General features: G+C 42.7%; 1 protein-coding gene across 6 annotated transcripts in view; it reads left to right on the top strand.

Annotated features, from left to right (window-relative positions):
* DENND4A (DENN domain containing 4A) overlaps positions 1 to 24,647 on the top strand; it is a 172,691-nt gene that overhangs the window by 131,688 nt on the left and 16,356 nt on the right. For 4 of the 6 annotated variants that reach the window (XM_073653431.1, XM_073653432.1, XM_073653434.1 and 1 more), the window contains exons 10-27: positions 2,980 to 3,155; positions 3,774 to 3,874; positions 4,874 to 5,092; positions 5,643 to 5,788; positions 6,256 to 6,294; positions 11,781 to 11,914; positions 12,027 to 12,156; positions 13,176 to 13,382; positions 13,552 to 13,680; positions 15,243 to 15,387; positions 15,483 to 15,611; positions 15,700 to 15,813; positions 16,244 to 16,381; positions 17,749 to 18,854; positions 20,707 to 20,911; positions 20,992 to 21,086; positions 23,846 to 24,021; positions 24,160 to 24,267. In XM_073653431.1, coding sequence (XP_073509532.1) covers positions 2,980 to 3,155; positions 3,774 to 3,874; positions 4,874 to 5,092; positions 5,643 to 5,788; positions 6,256 to 6,294; positions 11,781 to 11,914; positions 12,027 to 12,156; positions 13,176 to 13,382; positions 13,552 to 13,680; positions 15,243 to 15,387; positions 15,483 to 15,611; positions 15,700 to 15,813; positions 16,244 to 16,381; positions 17,749 to 18,854; positions 20,707 to 20,911; positions 20,992 to 21,086; positions 23,846 to 24,021; positions 24,160 to 24,267 — 3,497 coding nt within the window. The remainder of the gene's footprint in view (positions 1 to 2,979; positions 3,156 to 3,773; positions 3,875 to 4,873; positions 5,093 to 5,642; positions 5,789 to 6,255; positions 6,295 to 11,780; positions 11,915 to 12,026; positions 12,157 to 13,175; positions 13,383 to 13,551; positions 13,681 to 15,242; positions 15,388 to 15,482; positions 15,612 to 15,699; positions 15,814 to 16,243; positions 16,382 to 17,748; positions 18,855 to 20,706; positions 20,912 to 20,991; positions 21,087 to 23,845; positions 24,022 to 24,159; positions 24,268 to 24,647) is intronic. The other 2 variants (XM_073653436.1, XM_073653433.1) reach the window with 1 other exon arrangement.

Raw genomic sequence — 24,647 nt, 5'->3', positions numbered from 1 at the left:
AGCCAGCCGGTAAAGTATGCGTGAATGAGGCATATGGCGGAGGAGCTTATCATGGCCTAACCATTCTACTTCTCATGCAGGAGCATATTGCAGAGAGTTCTCGTAAATTACAGACAGTTCCATCGAGCCAGAATGATATCCATTGCTTAAAACCTGCAAGTGTGTGACATTGTGATGTGCCCGGGAACGATTAGGGTTCATTTGTGCAGAATACATGGAGTGTGTTGGAGTATCTTATTTTTATCCACTTTAGCTTTATTTTCTGCTCCAGCTTTTTGAGCAAGCTGTATGTTTTCCAAGCTGCCTTGTGGCCATACACATTAGACTAAAGTCAGTCGGACCCACCGATGCGATTGGGGCCGGCCAACAGTCTATTATATATGGGGACCTCCTGACACATGATGTCCTTTGGCCGATCCTTGTGTTCTCCCTTGAGATAAGGCTTCTCTGGCAGCAGCTCTCTCATAGAGAACCCAGGAAGGCCTGTGTGAGCGGAGCATTCCTGTATATGGGAGGTCTAAGGGGGAACGCTTCTCCTTGTGGCGAGTGCCCATCCAGTATTAGGCTGTGTGCCCACAATGTGGATTTAATGCATTTCCACGGCGGTGTTTCCGCCGCAGAAATGCATTAAAATCGCTTGTTAAGATGTTTCCCAATGATAATCCGCATGTGCTCTGCACATGCTGCGAAAATTTCTTCTGCGGATTATCATTGCGGAAAAATCCGCAGCACAACCGTTTATTGTGAGACTTCGCGACAAAATTGCCGCCATTGACTTTCATTGAGCCACATAACATCCACATGTATACATATATACATGCGGATGTTATACTGTTCAATGTGCGGATGGTAACCGGGTCTGGAGAAGAGGAGACTCTCCTCCAACCTGGGTACCATGGTACTTGCAAGTTAAAAAGTAAAAAATAAAAAAAAATATTCATACACACCTCTCCGGCGGCGTCCTCTCTCCTTGGCGGCCCGTGGTGTACTGGCATGACCTGCGGTGACGTCATTTAGTCGGCTGATGATCAACGTCAGTGGTCAGGTGATGGTCACGTGACCATCAGCTGACTGACTAAATGACGTCACCGCAGGTCCTGTCAGAACACAACGGGCCGCCGAGGAGAGAGGACTCCGCCTGGAGAATACCGGCTGCCGGAGAGGTGAGAATGAATTTTTTTTTTTACTTTACATGCAGTATTTTAAGCAGAACTCTCGGGCACACAATATAAATCCATGCCGGTTGCATGGATTTATATTGTATGACCAACTTGTCAAGCACTTCTCCAAGTGATATTCAAAAACACATGTAAAAACGCTTAAAAAACGCTTCTCCCTGGCAAAAAAACTAATGTAAAATCTGCATGCGTTTTTTTTTGCCAGGGAGAGGAAAAAACGCTCAGGAAATTTCTGCTTAAAATCTGCATCGTGGACACATACCCTTAGGAGACTTATTGGCCATGCATTGCTTCTCTGGGAAATTAATTTTTCAAATAGCCTCTTCTAAGAGGAAGAGGACTAGAACTCTAGCACCACTTATTCCATGTAGCAATCTTAAAAGTCAATATTGACCCTTTAACGAGCCTTGTCACATGACTTGGGATAAGATGACAAACCAGAAACTCCATTTGCAGACACGTGTATCAGAGTATTTGCCCCTCCTCCATGCAAAGCCAATAGGTGGCGCTAGAGTTCAAGTGCTCTTTGTGTATGTATATGGGGGAGTCAGGAGAGTTGGCTGTTGGTGAACAATCGTTCGGCTGACATCTATCTGATGTGTATGGCGGCACTTACATTACTTAGAGGGCTACATGCACATGTATTTCCTTATCTTAGGATAAGTGCAGAGATAAATACTTTATAGCAGGGAATGACGATCCGATCTCTGCCATGATAACCTATACAGCTGTTTATACATGATACCTTATGATTCGAATATCTAAGTGCTTTTGCTAACTCAGATTCCACTTTCTGCCCATAGTAAAAGCACACGCCAAGTCTTATGGCACATCCCTCCATTATTTCTCCATCCTCAGTGCTAGTCCTCTCTACTTATTCAGAATGGGGTACCATATCATAGGACAGACCTGGACAAAGTGCGGCCCACGGGCCACATCCGGCCCTCTGGCTTTTCCAGTCCGGCCTGTGGACCAAGGCAGCCGAGGGGCTGGAAAACAGTGGCCCACGGACCACACAGTGCTCTCCCACGCCTGCTCGCTCGCTGTCTCCATCTGCGCTGACTGCATTGGTGGAGGAGGGGCCACCGGCCCCTTCCTCCATCAATCAGTGTGTGAAACAGCTGATGTGATGACGTCATTTCATCTCATCGGGTATGTACTGTGGAGAGTCAGCGCATCGGGGACATGAGCAGAGGCAGAGTGGCGAGCGCCGGGGGGGACAGGACTGAGGTGAGCAGGTGGTGTTTTTTTTTCTAAGACATTTATATGAATTATGGACCTACAATGATTTTAGAGCTGCGGTTTAACATCACATAACAGACCTGTCACATGCTAGTTAGTTATGTGTGCCTTACATTGAAGCCCATGGGGGCAAAGTTGCTTGCAACCTTCACCTAAAAATCGAACAAGTTTGTGTGCTTTTTCCAGTGATACTGACTCCTTGTGATGGGACAAATTTACAATTATTAGGTGCAATGTCTCGCAACACTTAGCCCTAGGCTAAAGCTGACCATAAGAATTAGAAGGAGGCGTCAGAACATGCAGAATAATGGAGGATTGTAAAGTGCCATGGAATAAATGGCTCTATAATAATTCAAGGAGAAAAAACGCAGACGCATATTATGGATTATGGGAAAAAAGGGTTTATATGTGCACTTAGGCTAAAAACCAATCCAAGAAGAAGCGACTATGATTTTCTCCCATTTATGGAACCCCCGTCTCATTGCTACAAAGGTAACACTGTGATCTAACAAACTCAATAACAGAAATATTTTCTCTTTCTTTTTTTGTTTTCCCACAGATGATTTTTCCTTTTCATTGGCCGTGCCCATACATTCCTCTTTGCCCTTTGGCTCTGGCGGACGTGCTGAGTGCCCCATGTCCTTTCATTGTGGGAATTGATTCTCGCTACTTTGATTTGTATGAGCCCCCTCCGGATGTGAGCTGTGTTGACCTAGATACCAACACCATCTCTCAGTAAGTTTTCCTGCACCAGAACTTGCTGCGCTGCAGTTAAAAGGATTGTTGCGTTGTTTAAATACATTAAAGCCTATAGTAGGCGTATAGACTGATGGTCATGATGGATCACTTATTCATCCTGTGCCGGTCAGGAGCAACCAGTGTGATATCTAGAGGCTTCAGTTTTAGAATTTAGAAACCATCAATGCTGAATAACAAATACTGTACACATTGTACCTACAAATCTGTAGTAAATATATAGGAAGAAAGTATCACTTGAGATGGTCTATAAGCTGGGCTCTGTTCATGGGAGTAATTTTAATGCTCAATACTAAGGTCCCAAACTATTATGTGTAATGTATGTTTCTGGGCTTTTCAAGGGACAGGGACCTTTTAAGCCTAAGTGCCCAATGCAACATGATTCACTGCATTGGTCCTTCATTCTAGTGAGTCTTAACTAGAATGAAAAATCAGCAGAGTTCACATGAAAATTGTAAGTATTTTAGAAAATTCTACAGTGATTGTGCTTAGTTTCCATAAAACTGGAAGCGATGTTTGTTTCTCGGCTCGATCACATAGATAATCAATGAATTGGGACTAATGTTTCTGATTGTAATTGTATCTCTAATTTCGCAGGATGGAGTGTAAGAGGAACGTCAGCTGGAAAAACCTTCCTAAAAAGGCCTGCAAGAATCTCCTGAATACGCTCAGCAACTTGTATCAGCAGCTGGCAGAATGTAAGTGTATAATATACAGCATTATACAGTAGTGTGCGGCATGTACATAGGCTGGTATAGTCACTGCAGAGAGCGGTGGTTCCGTGCTGGAATCTGGAATCCCAATGGCCTCGCGCTTCTTAATAAGCAGCTGACCCTGGTATAACTTACCAATGCCAATCCCCTGTCACTCGCTCACAGCACAGAAGTGGTGGGGGATTGGTAATGTGAGTATTGCTCCTTTTGTTATTTTATACCATTATCCGCTGTTTTTATAACATTTTCCTATAATTTTATTAATTTTATAAATAGAAATAGGGGAAGGAAGAAATAGGGAATATCGTGGGGGGGAAAGGGAAGGGAAAGAGAGGTACTCAATAATATCATACGTTACATTCAAATGTAATTCAAAAGTAATGTTTTTATAACATGAGCAGTTAATAAAATCACCAGTTAATAAATAAAGACCATTTTTTTTTCTGTATGTAAATCTGATACATGACCCATTTGAGATCCCATATTTATTTAATTTTACACACTCCTAGTCTTGACTAGGTGAGTCTCATCCGAAATACAGAAGAGACTGGTGGATGCTGCGATTTATTTATTTTATTTTTTTCTTCTCACGGATATTAGTTTTTTTTTTGTTTTTTTTAATAACATAAACCGATCATCTGAACATATTGATATTGAATAAGACTGGCCCTTTTGATGCCATTTTTTGTCACAAACCACACTCAGACCGAATATGTGGTCGTGTCAATATACCGGCATGTCTATCTCTGCATCTTCCCCATACACACGCTTGTCTCTGCGGAGCGGAGTAATCTGCTGACAGACTTCTGTTGACAGAAGGATCACCATCTCTTCTCTTACCCGACGTCATCTAACAGGTGAGAGTGAGGTCGGCCTTTAAGCATATTGCCTATCTTCAGTGGACTTCTTCACTCAGTAACATTTATAATGCATTGATTTTTATTTACATCAAGTGGATCAATAGATTTCCATTTTTCCTTTTAGTACAGCAAAGACCTAGAGACGATGCACTACTGGAGCTGGCTATGAACGACTGTGACTTCAATTCAGGAAAGAAACTCCATCAGCTGGATATGGAGATTCAGGAAGCCTTCTTGTGCTTCATGGCATCCATCCTGAAAGGCTACCGAGCCTACCTTCGACCAATCACACAGGCGCCCTCTGAGACCGCCACCGATGCCAGCTCCCTTTTTGAGCTCCAAGGTAACAACGCGATAGTAATTTTTTCCTCTTTTTGTGTGAAGTATGCATTCAACCAACTGTTTCTGGGGACACTACTACATGGGTCTACTCCCAACTCTCTCAGGCATGTCCTCTACACCAGGCTTTGGTGCTTAGGAGAGGGGTAAAGGAGAAGAACTACTTTTGGATCGGCATAAGCAGCCATATTCGAGGTGGCCACCTTTTCCCAGAGACAAACATAACTATGAAATGACTGCTCTATCTGCAGGTGCACTGGGGGCGTCGGTGCACTTGGAGGAAGCAGAGCAAGTGCATTGATTTGCATATGGCTCTTTGACAAGATTTCTCATTGCTGCAATATCCGATTGCCACAAAAAATGTTGTTTGTGGACAAGCGCCTACACAGTCATACCACTACTTCCATTTATAAAAACATACGGACAGGTTCCTTTAAACTAACTATTCTTCTAAATGAGAAATACATTTTATCGTTTTGGGGGGATTTCCATGAATATTTAAAATATGACCCCTATATGAGAAGTATAAAAATGCTCTCTGTTCTCTTTATTAGGTTTTTTAAAAAGTCGTGATCGCTCCCACCACAAATTCTACAACATGATGACTAAGACTCAGATGTTCATCCGCTTCATCGAGGAGTGCTCCTTTGTCAGTGATAAGGACGCCAGTTTGGCCTTCTTTGATGACTGTGTTGAGAAGGTGGGTATTTTTTAGTAAAGTCTGTTCCCCCTGGTGTTTACTATGGAGGTGACATGAGCATTTCATTGCAGTTTTTTTTTTTTGGAGGGGGGATACCCCACTATTCCTGCATTGTTTACTGAACCCCCAAGCCACCCTGAGACCTTGTGGTTGTATGGCATTTATAAGAGCTGCCATTGTAGTTTGCCATTTCAGACCTCTGCCATTTTTTTTTTAAACTAATATTTTATCCCTGAAGCTTATTAATTGACATTGATAGAAAAATAATACAGCTGGCAAAGAGCAGCCACATTTCTGAACATGTTCGAACGGTTTTATTTTCACCACTAAACAATTCTGGGATTATACCACAATGTCCGCAAAACCTTACATGTGCTTACAAATCCATGTTATATGTTTGCAAGCTGCAATGTAGGGCTGATACTTCACGTTCTGATACTTTACTGTTTTGCTCTTTCATTAACAAGCTGTTCTCAGAAAGGAATGGTGCAGAAAAAGGCGCCAAGGTAAGAGGTATCAGGGGTCCATTGTCAGATCGTTACTGTTCAATTCATTACCCTTTAAATGTATTGCAGAGATATATGTTAAATGTATTGTTACAGACTTTGATGGAGAGAGACAATGGCTGCTTACAAGTTGCAAAAATCTCTTCGCAAGACCCCTGTTCTCCTGAGAGGTTCCATTTTTAGAATCCTCACCTATCATGCATATATGGCTATTAATTCCAGAAGGTGCGGCTGACCACCCCTTACAGGGATCCAGTCCAGTGACGTTACTGGTAGTTTTTTTTCTCCTCGCTCCAGTAGATTGACAGATCTATTCCATGTGTGTTATTAGGGAGGGATCGGAGAGACAAAGGTTTCGTAGTATAACATACCTAATTGCAATTATGCAGCCAAACTCTGATTCATGCTGCCCACGGTCCGGATAGCGTGAATCTAATGACAGTTTCCTTTTAATTCATTGATAATTGCTGAATGGCCATGGGTCTTTATTTAGGAAAAAAAATAGTTCTCATCAGGGCAAATCAATATTTTAAGAGAGGCTCTGTGCATGTGATTATGGCTTAGATTTAGTTCACATCAAATGTAGGTCAGTGTAATTCATTCCTACTGATCATTTTAATGAGTACCTAGAAGCTGACGCTCTGTAGATCAGCACCTAGGCTCCATCATGCTGCTTCTGTCTACAGTTATGTCTGCATTTCTCGGCTGTTTCATGGAATAAATGCTTGTATCTTTCATTTCATGTTTTGCTCATTACAGTAACCGCTTCCGTACTCTAATGTCTCTATATTAAAGCTGATTTCTAGGATCTACATTGCTGCAGCATTTGCTTTAATTTTTACTACTGGTTTAAGGCCTTCTTAACTGGCCAGAAATCATAGAATGAGCGTTTGTAGGAATACTCATTCCTAAATATCGACCTGTGTAAACAGGTCGGCAATTATCCATCAAGCTAGCTGTTCATGAGATGCAGTGATTTTTAAGGAAGCTTGAATATCATTGTTCTCTGCAGCACATCGTCCTGTGTAAACAGGTGTTGTGCTGCCGATAACTAACATGATATTGTATGTGCACAGAATGAACATATTAAGGCCATGTTCAATATTTGTTCAGTATTTTTATATTTTTAAGCGAAAACCAGGAGTGGGTGAAAAATGCGGTAGTGGTGACGTGTTTCTATTAGGGCTCATACTCCTCTGCTTTAAAAACGGACGAGCGCTATCTGATAAAAAATCGGATTGCACTCTGATTAATGTTAGTAAACTAATCTGTATTCATCTGCGATTTTTTTTTTCTCAGCTTGGATTGGACAGATGAAAAAATAGCAGCATGCTGCGAATGGCTGCGAATATCGGACAAGACTCGCCAATGCAAGTCAATGGGTGTGAGAAAAAAATCACGGACCATGCGTGTGCCGTGCAATTTTTACTCACCCATCTTCTAGAAAACCCAACCTTTCATCAGCCAAGTACAGTAAATTCACAGCGTGACCCGTCAGAATAGAATAGATGTATACATAGAATAGAAAGATGTCAGTGACCTATTTAATTAGTGCAGTGCGTGTGTTGTTTAATGTTTCATTTATTTAGCTAATAATTCAATAAATTAAAGAAAAAAAATGGCCCCCACAATTTTTTTAACCAGCTGAGGGAAAGCCAACAGCTGTGAGCTGATATTAATAGCCTGGGAAGCTCCATGTTTATTACCCCCTTCCCAGGCTATGAACATCAGCCCCCAGCTGTCTGCTTTCCTTCAGCTAGTTAATAAAAATTATGGGGACACCATGCCATTATTTCCGTTTATTTATTACTAAAATACAGGAACAGCAAAGCACGGATTATATATCTCACTCACATCTATCTATCTATCTATCTATATTGTAGAATATTTACTTAGAAAACTATCTTTAAATGACATAGAGAATAACTGTATATAAAAATCACATTTCATATGCATATCATATAGATGCAAAGTGAGAAAAATCACATTGTACCCACATGACACTCGTATAACACTTGCATGAAACTCGTCCGACTTTTCAGGAACAATATAGGACCGATTTTATTCACGCAGATGGGTCTCAGCCCTTATACTTTTCCTCTGAATGTTCCACTCCTGATTTTGGCTTACAGATACCAATGTAAAATACTGACCAAATACTGAACGTGTGCACGTGGCCAAACAATCATAATTGGATTGTAGTGTTGGCTTGTTAAACGACCGCCGATTGGCTTGCATGTGGATGATGTATCTTAGTCCAGCGCTATTGGTTTCTTCATTTATAATCATTACTTTTAGTGCTGTAATGACTAGAAGACTGTAATTGTTCCACCTACCCGTTATACTCCTCATTTGTGCATTTCTGAAGCCACTGACCTCATTGAAAAATGCAACAAATAAGCAAAGCTGAGAAATATTGTTTTATTCTACAAAAACTTAAATTAAATCATTTAAGATCTAAGAGAAGGCTCACGGGGGGATCCACTTGTGGCGGCCATGGGATCTGGCGACTTTAATTCAGCATTTTCATATTTAAATGAGCCCCGGCCCGGCAACCCCCAAACCACACACAGGATCAGTGACCGCTCTCCATATATATAAGCTGTCTGTCCGCATGATGAGTGGGGGAAGGTGGACAGGTGGACTCTCAGACTTTCTCTAGGAGTCCAGGCTGTATTTGAGCTCAGCACCCCCCTTTCTATCCATCCTGCCCTCAGGGAAGAATAGGAGCCTAAATAGTTGATTGCATACAAATAGGCACACAGATAAAATACTAATGTATTTACTCGGGGCCTCGTGGTAACATGTAGATAGCAATATACATAATTTCATTTCCATGGGCTGCAGAGTAAATGTATTGAGCCTACGATGAGCTATATTATTCCAGACTCTGCAGTTTAAAGAAGATTAATCCATGATGTTGGATTCCCTGAAAACTGGGTCACCTTCTGTCCTTTCAGCAGGAATTAGCGCAGATTATACAGTCCACATTACTAAAAGTCTACATTACCGAAAAGAGTATGGCAGCATATAACTAGCTGCCACTTGTGCACCACCCGCAGCACTTTAATAATCGCACAGACTATGGATCTCATGCTGCCTTCTTCATGATCTGGCCGACCATTAACACCGCTTGATTGCAATGTTACTATCTCACATAGCTTTATAGTAGATCATTAATCTTTTTGTTTTTAATCACAGAAGTTTTTAAAGCAGGGAGAAATATATTCCAGAAATATAGATCACTGTTCTCTGTAACTTTCCTGGCATTAGGCTGATGGTTCTCCTGACTGCCGTGTGCTCACAAGTGCTGGGACACCTGACTAGCTGAAACCACATGCCAAAGGGATTGATTTTTGGCAGAATGTGTCTTTCCAGATGGCAGACATTGCTAGGTATTCATTAACAGGGAAATTGGGTGTCCAGCAGATCCTCATCACATATTCCTCCATATAGGAAGCACACCTAATTACGTCTGGTAATGGTCACATTTGGAAAAATGACATTTAAGGGAGCTTACCAGGTTTGGTGTCTGAGTAAGGTCCTCAAAGTGTCCAGTCTTGGCCTCTCACCTAGCCAAATCAAATCTCATACTTTGCACTGACGAGAGGCAATACCCCGAAACACACGGTCAGCAAATTCGAGATTCTGATTTGGCTTTTATCCCAAGTCATGCGGCAAGGCTCGTTAGAGGGTCTATATTGACTTTTTGGATTGCTACTTCTAATAGGTGGCACTAGAGTTCAAGTCCTCTTCTTTTCAGAATAAGCAATTTGCATATTTCATTTCTCAGATGAGCATGCGTTTAAGCCTCCTTATACTGGCGGGCCAGACCTGGCATGTTACTCTCCACAAGGAGAAACCTTACCCTTAGATCCCAGTCTTAGCCTCTCACCATACCAAATCAGATCTCATACATTGCACTGACGAGGGGCAATACCCCGAAACATCATGTCTGCAAATTGAGATTCTGATTTGGCTTTTATCCTAAGCCATATTGCAAGGCACGTCAAAGGGTCTATATTGAGGTGGCTCTAGAGTTAAAGTCCTCTTCCTCTTTGAAGAGACAATTTGCACATTAATAAAGGGGTCTTCCTATTTGCGACAATGCGATATATCCACAGGATATGGCATATATGCAAGATAGATGTCCATCCTGCGACAGAGACCTATTGTGTAAGGAGAGGTGGCCAAGTCTTTCTCTCCATTCACTTGAAAGTTCCAAAAATGGCACTTGCCCTTAAAAAAAAAAATATATATATATATATATATATATATACACACACTCCCATTAAAAATATTTCCTTACAGGAAAAAAAAAGTAAACATAATTGGTATCGCCTTGTCCGTAATGGCCCAAAATAAAACAATATTGCATTATTTAACCTGAGTGATTTTTGTTCATCCCACCGCCTAAAAATGGAATAAAAAGTGATCAGAAAGTTGTAGCTGATGCCAATGAAAACATCATCTGTCCACACAAATATAACAAACACTTGGGGCTCTTAGAATATGTGACTGCAAAAAACAAATGTAGTAAAACATAAAAACATCATGCAGGTGTGTTTACCAGTCTCTTAATTCCAGATATCCGGAGATGATTTTTTTTTTGCCTCTTCCGGCAATAAACACGCCCTTATTGGGGGGGGGGGGGGTCTTCTGCAATAAACACGCCCTTATTGGGGGGGGGGGTCTTCTGCAATAAACACGCCCTTATGGGGGGGTCATCTTCTGCAATAAACGCGCCCTTATGGGGGGGTCATCTGCAATAAACACGCCCTTATTGGGGGGGTCTTCTGCAATAAACACGCCCTTATGGGGGGGGTCATCTTCTGCAATAAACACGCCCTTCTGGGGGGGGCCTTCTGCAATAAACTAGCCCTTATGGGGGGGGGGGTCTTCTGCTATAAACTAGCCCTTATGGGGGGGGGGTCTTCTGCAATAAACACGCCCTTATGGGGGGGGGGGGTCTTCTGCAATAAACTAGCCCTTATGGGGGGGGGGGGGTCTTCTGCAATAAACTAGCCCTTATGGGGGGGGGTGTCTTCTGCAATAAACTAGCCCTTATGGGGGGGGGTGTCTTCTGCAATAAACTAGCCCTTATGGGGGGGGTCTTCTGCAATAAACTAGCCCTTATGGGGGGGGGTCTTCTGCAATAAACTAGCCCTTATGGGGGGGGTCTTCTGCAATAAACTAGCCCTTATGGGGGGGTGGGGTCTTCTGCAATAAACACGCCCTTATGGGGGGGTCTTCTGCAATAAACACGCCCTTATATGTTTCGTCCCACAATAGACAAGCCTTTATACAGTTAACTTAAGTCAACCTCAAAACATGCTATGGCCTTAAGTCTTTGGAGCAATTTTTATTTATTTTCATTTTTAATCCAAATCTAGTCACTTTGTATCGTGCTCTAGTAACTTTCAGAATATCACGTGAAGCTCGCTCTGTGCTGGTGCTGTAACCAATGACATAACTTTCCATTTCAGGTGGATGTAGACAAGTCTGGAGAGATGCGTCTGATTGAACTGGATGAGTCTCACAGGAGTGAGCACACCGTGTTTATTACACCACCCGAAATCCCTCATTTACCGAATGGGGAGGAGCACCCAAAGAATTATAGGTGGGCACCCACTGCACAAACACCTGCCTAATGGAGATTTCTTCCATATTTTCTCTAGTGTACCCCAATTTTGGTGAAGTCATCCAATATAATGTTTATTTCTGATCTTCAGTTACAATGGGTTTCCTGTTCTCACATTGGACCTTTTTGACACTCCGGAAGGGCTGTTGAAAACCCATAGGCTGTGCGCTAAAGTGTCAGCACCCTGCAGTCCTTCTCCAATGTTCAGGAGAACTAAGCAGGTATGTCCATCACCGGATCTCTTACCAAACAGCAAAGACAAAATATCAGTATGTGTAGTAATGTTGTAATGAGTATATCCGAATAGTTGCAGCTAAAAAAAAATAACATTTTTTGACAGGTCATCAAAAGTTTCTAGTAGATTAGTATGGTAGCGACAACAAGGTGTTTGAGAGTTAAGAGGTGTATTCCTTTTTGGGCAGTGCTGGATGAATTTCTCTTTTTTATTTTGGCACCACTTCAACCTTTTCTTTAAAAATGCAGGTTGAAAATCAATACCTAAATACACAAGTGTGAATGAGGCCTTAAACTATATCTCCTCAGGAGGCTACATCCATTTTTCTTGTCCATTTTCAAATGTGTGACTGAGGATAGAGGTCACAAACTTTACTGCAGATTTGTTGCATGTGACATTTACTACTTTGTTGTGCTGAAGACTGATGTAAACTGTTAGGCCGGGGTCACACAACCGATTTTCTCTCATTCGACAAAATCGGGCTAATAATGCTAATCACACTCTGATCGGAGTGTGGTTAGCGTTGTAATTAGAACTAAAAATCATTTTTGCTATTGGGTTCCAAAAAAATGATGCATAATTTGGCTTTTACAGGCTCTTTGTATCCCTGCACATTTTACTTTGATTTGGTCTGTTGTCATAAACCAGATGAGAAGATCTCCGAAAAAGACAGATAAAAGATTCACAATCTCCCTGTCATCGTGAGTTGGCTGGCAAATTCTCAGTTAACTCATTCTGCTGCCACTAATAGTGCAGCACGGAGGCTATAAAAGGCAAATGTTGCAAAAATTTTACTGAAATCCTAATTCCAAAAATAATTTTTAATCCCCAGTTACATTTAAGTTAAAAAAAAAAAATAAATAATTAAATTGTCCAACCACTTTAAGGCTAAAACTCCCAGCCTGACTGCAGGTTGGGAGCCTAATACCAGAAAAGTCACCTTAGCGCTTGACTGATCTACAACTCCTTCTCAAAGAGGGTAAATTTACTGTGTCGCCTTTGCAGGAGATCAAGTCGGCTCATAAAATAGCGAAACAGTACTCTTCTATCCCCCAAATGTGGTCCCGATGCCTGTTAAAGCATTGCTATGGCCTGTGGTTTATATGCCTGCCGGCCTACGTGAAGGTGTGCCATTCTAAAGTGAGAGCCCTGCGTACGGCATATGACATCCTGCGGAAGATGTCGGCTAAGAAAATCGACTCTCCTGATGAGGTAAAAACAGATGCAATTTAATTTTTTTTCCTATGATGATGTACTACATCTGCTGGAATGGATAGTGCACTGTGTTTTGTTATTTTACGCACATTCGGTACAAACTCTGCACAGTTGAGTCCGTCAGGTCACAGTGGCTGTTGTGCCCATGTCTGTCTGTGTATTGCAGGTGTGCTATCGCGTCCTCATGCAGCTGTGCGGGCAGTACGGGCAGCCGGTGCTTGCTGTTAAAGTTTTATTTGAAATGAAGAAAGCTGGTGTGCAGCCCAACGCCATCACCTACGGGTACTACAACAAGGTAAGTAGGCTGATAGTAATGGAAAGAGAAACCTTAAAGGGTGCTTGGAGACTTTCATATTACAAGGCTTGTCCACCCTTAGGGACCATTTTTTAAATTCGTTAAAGCACCAGTCCAGCATTTTTTTTTTTGTTTTTTTATTGCACCGCTGGAGTGGTGCTTTACATATAATTCCCCCTACCCCCTGTCTCATACTCACCTGCCGCCAACTTCATCTTTTTCTAGCGGCATTCTAGTTGGTCTCCGACAAAAAGTGACCTACCGGCAGCTCCAGTGTTTCATAGAGTGGCACGGAGGTCACTTTTCAATGCAAGTCTATGAGAGCATCATTCTGGGCTCGTTCTGGGTCTCATAGACTTGCATTGAGCGCTTGTGACGTAGCTTCCGGACACTCAGAACCTGCACTCACAAGATGGCGCTGCGGGACCGGAGCGGTGCCAAAAAACGGGGAAGACGCCGGAGGGTGAACATATGACTGGGAACAGGGGGCTTACATTTAAAGTGCAACTCCAGCTTTCAAAAAAAAAAAAAAAACACACTGCAGTGGTGTTTTAAATATATGTATTTGGGGCTAAAATTTATTTTTGCAACTGGGCTTGATTAAAAATTGTTGCATCGTTTGACTTTAACAGGCACTTTGTTTCTCTGCACATTCAACATTGATCTGTGGTCATAAATCGGCTAACAGATGCCCAAAAAAAGACGTACTCTCAGAATGAGCCCACTGATGAATTTTCGGTTAACTCAGTGGAAAAAGTTTTAATGAAACCTAATTGTAGAAATCATTTTTAGAATGTAAATAATAAATGACTTTCGGATCAGCAATCAAGATCAGGTTGGTGGTGGTTCTGCTCCTGCCACACAATGATCGGCATATTGAAGGTCTGCCATGCTTCTTTGATTGTTGTGCCCCTTTCTTTGGTTAACAGACATAGCTGTATACGCCTTGTAGTGGCCGAGCAGCTCTCCGCATCACAACCCTATACAAACCATTAGAACTCAGCTGCAGTACCCGGCACAGCCACTACGAAATGTACCAGTAAGAAAAATAAAGTGGACGTGCTCTATTGTATCGAAAAGCAGTTTTTTAGCATTATTTTGTTTTTATTTTTCTGTTCCTGCGGTGCAATGCACAAAAATTCAATGGTAAAACCAGACCTTACCATCATGTTCTCCGGCCGTTCTGCTCAGGTGAACTAGCGTCAATACAGACGGCCCTTATAATATGGGAGCTGGACTTCACGACCATAGAAGTTGTGGGAAAGTCAGACATTTCTGGGGAAATGTAGTATCACATGTCCGCATGGAAGCCATTTATATGAATGGCTGTAAACATGGACTGCCAAAGTCTGGTAGAACTAGGACAAATGGAAAGATGATGGTATGAGGGGCTTCTAGGGCTGTTGACTTGGATAAGTCTTGCAGGAGAGATGGCTTAATCTTTGCGTCTTGGAAACCTGCACATTTTCCAGTTTATATTCTCATTACTATCTGTCTAGTAATACTGGGTTTAGATGCCCTAGTTGTGCTGCATGCCGCTAACCAATGCCTTCCTCATACAGGCTGTCCTGGAAAGTGTGTGGCCCTCAGGGAACCGAGGAGGTTATTTCCTGTGGATAAAGGTCAGGAATGTTCTTCACAGTGTCGCCCAGTTTAAGAGAGCCCTGAAGAAGCCGCACTCTCTAGCTCCACATGTGACGCCCTCAGGTATTCCTCACTAGTTAGGATATAGCAGTGACATGTCCCAGGAGTGATCGGTCAAGGTTTTAACCCTTTGTTTTTCATCCATCAATCCTCCATAGATAGCAGCGATCTGGACGCAGTCAGTCACGGCAGTATGGACAGCTCTATAGACATGAACGCCACAGATCAGCCTTCATTCAGCACAGATGTGACCAGCACTGACCCCACAGATGACCGATCTAGTACAGGTATGGGCCGCACACTATGATGGGTGGATTGGTGTTGTTAACCATTGGTATGCTGAGATTATTACTAGTGAACTTCTTGGATCTGTAGGTGGTCAGTCTGATCTGGGGTACAGCTCATTATCCAAGGAGGAGGTTCGGAGAGGAGCGGTGCATGATATACAAGAAGAACAGGAGGACTCCAGAGGCAGCGACTCCAGCTCATGTATGTATATGTCACCATTACAAATAACTGGCCACCTTCATGAGCTTAAAGGGGTTATCCACAATAAATAAAAAATGTGGCTGCTTTCTTAAAGAAACCGCAAAATTGTCCATTGGTTGTGTTTCCGTTCCTTCTGACTCATCTGTGTTCTGATTTAGTAAACCTTGTATTTTGAGTGTCAGTTATTGTAAGACAGCGGTGATGTGAATAAGGGCATGTAGAAGATGAATGTGGTAAAGCGACAGAGTGCCCTCTGTACAGCCCCTCTGGCCTGCAGCTCGCCCTGACTAGGGCAAGTGGAGGAGAACGATGTAATTCATAGGTTTTTTTTAAATTTTTTATGCACTGTTCCTTTTTAAAATGTTGCGGTAAAATACAGATTTTTTTTTTAATGGACCTATATAATATCTGATATGTATTTTCTGTTTAGTGTCAGAGACAGAGAGCTCTAAAGGCAGTCGCGATGGCCTCCCCCAGCTGCTGAGTCCCATTTCTCAACCTGCCAAGTCCACGTCCAGTATCGTTCGTAAAGAGGTCAAAGCGGACATGTCTGACACAGCCGCTGCAGGCAAGTAGACCCCACAGTATCCTACCGTGTGATCAGCCAGAGACCCCCAGTGCATTGTACTATTTCTACTATTACGTCTGTCTTTTTGTCTGTTTATTTCACTGGAAAGCGCCACCTTATCTTTGTCTCATACGGTTTTCTTCACTAAAGAGAGCAAATCAAGAAACCGGTACTAATCTGCAAATTACACTTACAGCTTCACACATTCACGTTTCACAGGCCTCACATTTTTATTTGCATATGAGGCTTAATAGTTTGGATCAGGAGACCCACAGCCGGTCCATAAATCGCAGTCTGAATTCAGACATTGAATCTTAGTGATTTCTTCCATAATTTGTATAATAATTAAAAAGTTGACAGTTTCTTTGAATCTGGTATTAGTGGGACACGCTAGTCCCAGATTATCTCATGATCTCCATTTTCATTTCCCCTTTAGCAACTGTTGTATCTTTGAGTCTGTCAGGCTAACTATTCCATTCTGGCATTTCTCACTTGTATCGGTTTCCTGAAAGCTTTTCAGTTTTTGCTTTTGCACAACCTCCATTCAGAAATGACCTTGTAAAAATAAGAGCAGTAGAGTCTATTAGTTCTTGTAGATGCTTCCTCTAGTGGACATCTGTAATAATGCTTTACTTGTCCTCTGTAAAAAGGCTCAATTGTCAAAAATGCATGCTCCGTTCTTGGATCTGATTACTGACACCTACACCAGTCTGTCTTTTATTGCACGTCCAACATAACTGATCATTTCCATGAATTTGGTCCAAAATATGTAAAATACTCACCTCTTGTCACAAACTTCTAAAATCTCAGAAGTCCCCATCTTTTTCCGTCTGTAAGCGGGCAAACACACAGCAGGAGCAGGCATACCATTGGTGTAACCTGCGCGGCCACTTTGGGGCCCAAGAGGTAATGAGGCCCACTTCTACCTCCAAAGCAGAACATAAAAGGAGCACTATGATGGGATATTGGACTGTAAAGGGCCCACATACTGTTCTTGCGCAGTGGACCTCTTCTTTCTGTGTCCGGCCCTACAGCACAGCTAATTATTTTTTCCTTAATAGCAACCGCCATGCATTATATAAAATTAGCATTAGTAAATCATGGATTTCTCTGTCTTTCATACAGGGTTTGTGGGCTTGTAACTTTGCTAGACTTCGCCTCCTAGATATTATTTCATGTCTTGATAACTAACTTTCAAGCACTGGACTAAAATATATAGACCAAGTTCAAAGAAGTGCAAAAGTTAAACTATGAGTCTTTTTGTGATATAGGGAATATTATTGAATGTACAAGAAATAAATCATGGAAACCTGTTGCTTGTCAAAGTAAACCATTTATGAAATATATTTCTCAAATATCAATTTCAGGAAATGCAGCCGGATTGCTATTTGCTTCCTCACTTGAAAACGGCAGGGAAAAGGAAATCTACCAAAGCTGGAGTTTACGGAAGAGACACAAGAGCGCCATGGAGCCAAGTCCGGAAAAACAGTTAGATTGGGGAAGTAACAGTGGACAGTACCAGCAGGAAAACATGGCAGGGTTACTGATCGGTGGCACTGACCAAGAAGAAAAAGCTGACAAAATGCTTCATAAACTAGGAGCTGATGCCAAGATACTCAGTATAGCACTCCAAAAAAGTATTCCACGGCCGAAGACCTTAGACATCAAAAGGGCGTCTCCAAGGAAGGAATCTGTGAATATGACCAAGGAGTGGAGTGATGATGAGTCCCCAGTGGGAGAGGAGGGGTACGCAGACAAGGCTGACTCTCCTGTCATTTTTGACCTTGAAGATCTCGACAATGACACTATGGAAAGCAGGCCAGTAAGGATCAGTGGCCAAAAGGCGAAACATGTAGCGAGGAGCATGAGCGCAAGTTTATCAATGTCTGTGTTCCCAAGCAAGCCCGTGGAGAAGACTGATGTAAAAGTAGGATCAGATCCTCTATCAATGCTAGCAGCAGAGACCGAGCAAGAAGAAGAAACTGAGGAAGTAGCAGACCAAACCCTCTTGACGCCATCTGCTAAAAGGGACCTTGCAGAAGAGATTGAGATGTACATGAATAACATGAGCAGTCCATTGGCCAGTAGGGCTCCGAGTATGGACCTACAAAAGAACACCTCTGACCAGTATAAAATCTCTAAAGCGATACCACTTTGCCGACGCTCGAGCCTTCCCTCCACACCTCCACAGGCACCTCTATTAACAAAGTCAAAAACTTACCATGTAAAGCGTGAGGATAGACAGCGTGGGCGGCTCTGGTCCTCTCCTGCCTACTCATTGGGAAGCCCAAAAATGGAGCACCCACCAGATTCCTCGGTGGCATTGATGTCTCCAACATCTTTTAACTTTGATACAATTCTTACCCCCAAGCTTGATGTGCTAAAGAGCAGCATGTTCTCGGCTGGAAAGGGAGTCGCTGAAAAGGCCACCAAATGGTACTCAAAGATTGCCAACTACACCGGCCCAGTGAAGGTAAGCCAATACTCTGATCTATGCGTTACACAGCAGCTTATCCAACATGCTGACGATTACCAATTTTGGGAAGATGTCAAGACGGGTTGTAAGCTTGCATATCGTGCTCTACTGATGTCAGGAGGGGTTGTAAGCTCGCATATCATGCTCTACTGATGCCAGGAGGGGTTGTAAGCTCACATATCCTGCTCTAATGAGGCCAGGAGGGGTTGTAAGCTCGCATATCATGCTCTACTGATGCCAGGTGGGGTTGTAAGCTCACATATCATGCTCTAATGAGGCCAGGAGGGGTTGTAAGCTCACATATCATGCTCTACTGATGCCAGGAGGGGTTGTAAGCTCGCATATCATGCTCTACTGATGCCAGGAGGGGTTGTAAGCTCACATATCCTGCTCTAATGAGGCCAGGAGGGGCTGTAACCATCATGCTCTACTGATGCCAGGAGGGGTTGTAAGCTCACATATCATGCTCTAATGAGGCCAGGAGGGGTTGTAAGCTCACATATCGTGCTCTACTGATGTCAGGAGGGGTTAAAAGCTCACATATCGTGCATGATAGCATGATTAGTGGGACGACTAGTCTTGGGAAAATGCCTCCCCTCCATGACTAGTCACCTACTAATTAACATATCTCCACAAAAATTATAAAATAGTTTTTTGCAGTAATCCTTTACCTTTTAATACAAAGGACTTGTCATAGCAATAATTACATGGTGGCAGTTTGGGGAACCTGGACAAGCTGTGGTGGGTGTGCAGCGCTCGACTGGTCTTCGGCACTCCCATAGGAATGAATGGTGCAGCTGTGCGCACGACTGTCCATTGCTTCATTCACACGGGGATATTCAAAGCCCTGACTCTTGAGATTGTGGGGGTCCCAGTGATCAGGAAGGTATCCCCTGTCCCATGGATGACTTCTAAGCTTGAGAATACCTGTTTAAAGAGATATTCCCACTTTAGTAAGTGATGGCATCATTCAGTATTGCGTAATTACTGCAATCCTTACATGACCTTCATGTTTCCCCACGAGGGCAAATTGTGACGGTAGCCGAATTGTTGTGATCTTAAACGTTCTTCCATAGCGAGTTTACATTGATTTTACTGTGACTGATGTGTAACACTAGTGTGGAGAGGTTTTCCCTCAAACATGTAAAAATTACTGAATATTAATGAACAAACAATAACCAAAATCTGGTTATTATGTTTAATTGACACAGAAATTACGGCATTTATCTATTTTGTTTTGGTGGCCATTTTGGCAAAAGTGAAGACAGTGCAAATGTCTACACGTTCACCGTGCGTCAGCACACTGCCATTAGTTAATATAGGAACTCCATTATTGCTAGTTAAAAAACAAGACGTACTGAAGTAACTTTTTTGTTATCTAAAAGCTGCCCAACCACGTCAAGGTGACCTCATTGTGGATGGTTCCTAACTGTACTGACTCGCCTCTCCATGTGCTACATGTTTTTTTTCTAACAAAAAGTGCAGCCTTATTAGCAGTCATCACTTTTTTATTCTCTTCTTGGCAGACAGCAATTTTTCGATAAATACAAAGTAACTGTTTCACCATCAGTGGTTGAGAAGCCAATGTGGCTGTCTCTTGCAAGAATGGCCACTGCAGCGTAAAATCATATGCCCATATTTCCCTAAGTAAAAGACAGTTAAAGGGTTAGTCCACGCGAAAACATTTAGAAAGTGTTAGGTGTGAAATGTCCAGGTGATTCATGTTTTTGGTTACAATATCCCTTTAACTACAAAATGTTATCATCTAAGTAACATTACGAATTCTGGCCATGTCACACTTGTGTATGGGTGATGATGTGCTAACTATTACGTGCTGCATGTCTCGTAGGATCAGAATTTGGATCGGATGAGTCTCTGTTCTAGTGGGACCGGAGACGCAGAATTGGCCTCTCTCAATGAAGATGACTTTGAAGGCATCACCTCCTCTCGTGACGGCGACCTCACCAATGCCAGCAGCACCATGGGCATGAGCAGGACCAGCCTGGAGAGCAACACATCTCAAGAGGGCAGCACCAAGCAGCTCTACAACAGCAGTAAGCCTTAATTCCTGGAAGCTTCTCAAGAGGAGGAGAAGGAAATGGTGGTACTAACCAATGTCTTCTCTCCAACACAGGCTCACCTTCTAGGATCACCATCAACTATAAGCCGGAGCCTCATCCCTCCTGCAATTCCAGCAGTACCAGTGTCTTCCAGAACTATGCCATGGAGGTGCGCTGATCCAATGATTACTATCTCATGAGCCATTTTGAGTGAATGCATCAAGGACATATGTATTAATAGTCCTATTTTATGTTCTGACCAAAAGTCTTAAAGCAGATTTGTCTTCAGATCCTGTTTTTCTGTGTGAGGGCAGCATTGCTGGGGGACATGTCTGCTCTTCTATTAGCAAAAAAAAACTATTGCGCCATTTGGCGGATTGCAATCCTAGAATTCACCAGACAGTTTGAGTCCGGTGTCTTATGAGGGGTTCGCTCCCCTTGACTCTCCCCTGCTCCCCCGGAAGCTGATTGACAGCTGGGTGCTGTGTACACATAGAGCGTAGCTGTGTCTGTCCCAGCCAAGGTACTTTGAGGTTAAAGGTTTGTCTTATAGATACACTGTGTGCAGAATTATTAGGCAAGTTGTATTTTAGAGGATTATTTTTATTATTGATGAACAACTATGTTCTCAATCAACCTAAAAGACTCCTAAATATCCAAGCTTAATATTTTTGGAAGTTGGAGTGGGATGTTTTTAGATTTGGCTATCTTAGGAGGATATCTGTTTGTGCAGGTAACTATTACTGTGCAGAATTATTAGGCAACTTAATAAAAACCAAATATAATCCCATCTCACTTGTTTATTTTCACCAGGTAAACCAATATCAGTGCACAAAATTTAGAAATAAACATTTCTGACATGCAAAAACAAAAAAATTAGTGATCAGTATAGCCACCTTTCTTTATGATGACACTCAACAGCCTTCCATCCATAGATTCTGTCAGTTGCTTGATCTATTTTATATCAACATTGCGTGCAGCAGCCACCACAGCCTCCCAGACACTGTTCCGAGAGGTGTACTGTTTTCCCTCCCTGTAGATCTCACATTTTATGATGGACCACAGGTTCTCTATCGGGTTCAGATCAGGTGAACAAGGGGGCCATGTCATTATTTTTTCTTCTTTTAGACCTTTACTGGCCAGCCACGCTGTGGAGTAGTTGGATGCATGTGATGGAGCATTGTCCTGCATGAAAAGCATGTTTTTCTTGAACGATACCGACTTCTTCCTGTACCACTGCTTGAAGAAGTTGTCTTCCAGAAACTGGCAGTAGGTCTGGGAGTTGAGCTTCACTCCATCCTCAACCCGAAAAGGTCCCACAAGTTCATCTTTGATGATACTAGCTCATACCAGTACCCCACCTCCACCTTGCTGGTGTCTGAGTCGGAGTGGAGCTCTCTGCCCTTTACTGATGCAGCCTCTGGCCCATCCATCTGGCCCATCAAGAGTCACTCTCATTTCATCAGTCCATAAAACGTTTGAAAAATTAGTCTTAAGATATTTCTTGGCCCATTCTTGATGTTTTATCTTATGTTTCTTGTTCAAAGGTGGTCGTTTTTCAGCCTTCCTTACCTTGGCCATGTCCCTGAGTATCGCACACCTTGTGCTTTTTGATACTTCAGTAACGTAGCTCTGAAATATGGCTAAACTGGTGGCGAATGGCATATTGGCAGCTTCACGCTTGATTTTCCTCAATTCATGGGCAGTTATTTTGCGCCTTTTTTGGCCAACACGCTTGCTTGCGACCCTGTTGGCTATTTGCGATGAAACGCTTGATTGTTCGGTGATCACACTTCAAAAGTTTGGAAATTTCAAGACTGCTGCATCCCTCTGCAAGACATCTCACAATTTTGGACTTTTCAGAGCCCGTCAAATCTCTCTTCTGACCCATTTTGCCAAAGGAAAGGAAGTTGCCTAATAATTAAGCACACCTTATATAGGGTGTTGATGTCATTAGTCAACTCCCTCCTCATTACAGAGATGCACATCACCAGATTTACTTAATTGGTAGTTGGCTCTCAAGCCTATGCAGCTTGGAGTAGGACAACATGTATAAAAAGTATCATGTGATCAAAATACGCATTTGCCTAATAATTCTGCACGCGGTATATAATGGAAGTGGGTCTCCTGCTCAGGACCACCAGCCCATTACGGAAGAATTTGCACCACTTTGTATATTTGTGAATTTGAGCTTTGTAATAGCACATTTCTTCTGTAGTGGCCGCTGAAGGAGCAATGTACCACTACCATCAGCTTCAGGGGGGTTGTTCACTTGGACAACCCCTTCTCAAATGAAACCGTACCCCATGTAAAATAAAAACACCATATGCTCACCTTCTGGACCAGCGCAGTTTCAGCTATGTCGTCGCTGTGTCTGCGGGCACTAGTGTAACATTGTCATATCAGCGGACGCTGACATGGCATAACTATGTTACACTATTGCCCGCAGACACAGCGACGACATAGCTGAAACTGCGCTGGTCCAGAAGGTGAGCATATGGTGTTTTTATTCTATATAGACACTGTTTCATTTAACAAGGGGTTGTCCAAGTAGTGAACAGCCCCTTTAAAGGGGTATACAGTGGGAGTCAGGGGTTATATACCCCTTCATAGAAGGAAGCACAGGCACTGACTAAGGTGCTAGTCTTAGGTCACACATGAAGAAACTGGTGACAGGTTCCCTTTAAGGGCCTGCAGCGATCTCTTGATAGTCAGTGGAGCACAGAACTAGAATTCATTTAGATAATAACTGAGTGCGGCTGTAAGGCTCCTCCCACTTGTCACAACCGCATTAAATGCAGAGGAAACATGGCACACACAACACATAAAATGCCAGCTTTTTGTTTTGTTTTTTGCACATTTCTTCCTAAAATCCTCTGACTGATACAATATTAATCGTGTGTGATTGATTGTGTTTTTCCTTTGAAGGTCCTGATCTCCAGCTGCTCACGATGTCTGACGTGCGACTGCCTTGTTCACGATGAAGAGATTATGGCAGGCTGGACGGCAGACGACTCGAATCTGAACACAACTTGTCCCTTCTGTGGCAGTCCCTTCCTACCGTTCCTAAATATTGAAATCCGAGATTTGCGCCGCCCTGGAAGGTAAGGTTCCTATAGTTGGTATGTAGAATAAGAAGATGTAAGGCTCCTGTAAGGAATAGATTATATCTAACAGAAAGCTGAGAAATGTGTCTGCTATAGCAGCAAATGCCCGAATCCTCACCATTGTCTCTCTATTAGATACTTCATGAAAGCCAGTCCTTCAACAGAATGCGTGCCGATTCCTTCTGTGTCATCTCAAAGACCCAAGCCTGAATTCATTTCTCCAGCATTTTCTCTTAATCCGAGGTTGGTACTTAGGATTATACTGTCATTTTAAATGAAAACATCACAGCTTCTGACACTGAAAATCGCTCTAAACACTGCTCTACTCTGTTGTGTGCATCTCCTTCAAAATATGTCTGCATAGATTATTGTATGGGCTCAATAAGTGTGGGTTCGTACACCGCTTTGTGAGTGAGTGCACAAACCCTTAGACTTACTATTGAGCCCGTACACCGCTCTGTAGTGAGTGCGTGCATGAACCCATAGACTTACTATTGAGCCTGTACACCGCTCTGTGAGTGAGTGCACAGACCCATAGACTTACTATTGAGCCCGTACACCACTCTGTGAGTGCGTGCATGAACCCATAGACTTACTATTGAGCCTGTAAACCGCTCTGTGAG

The sequence above is a fragment of the Phyllobates terribilis genome, unplaced genomic scaffold (assembly GCF_046119375.1).
Source record: "Phyllobates terribilis strain yellow unplaced genomic scaffold, ASM4611937v1 Scaffold_11__3_contigs__length_659146591, whole genome shotgun sequence".
Lineage (NCBI taxonomy): Eukaryota > Metazoa > Chordata > Amphibia > Anura > Dendrobatidae > Phyllobates > Phyllobates terribilis.
This window is presented reverse-complemented; position numbering and strand designations above follow the sequence as displayed.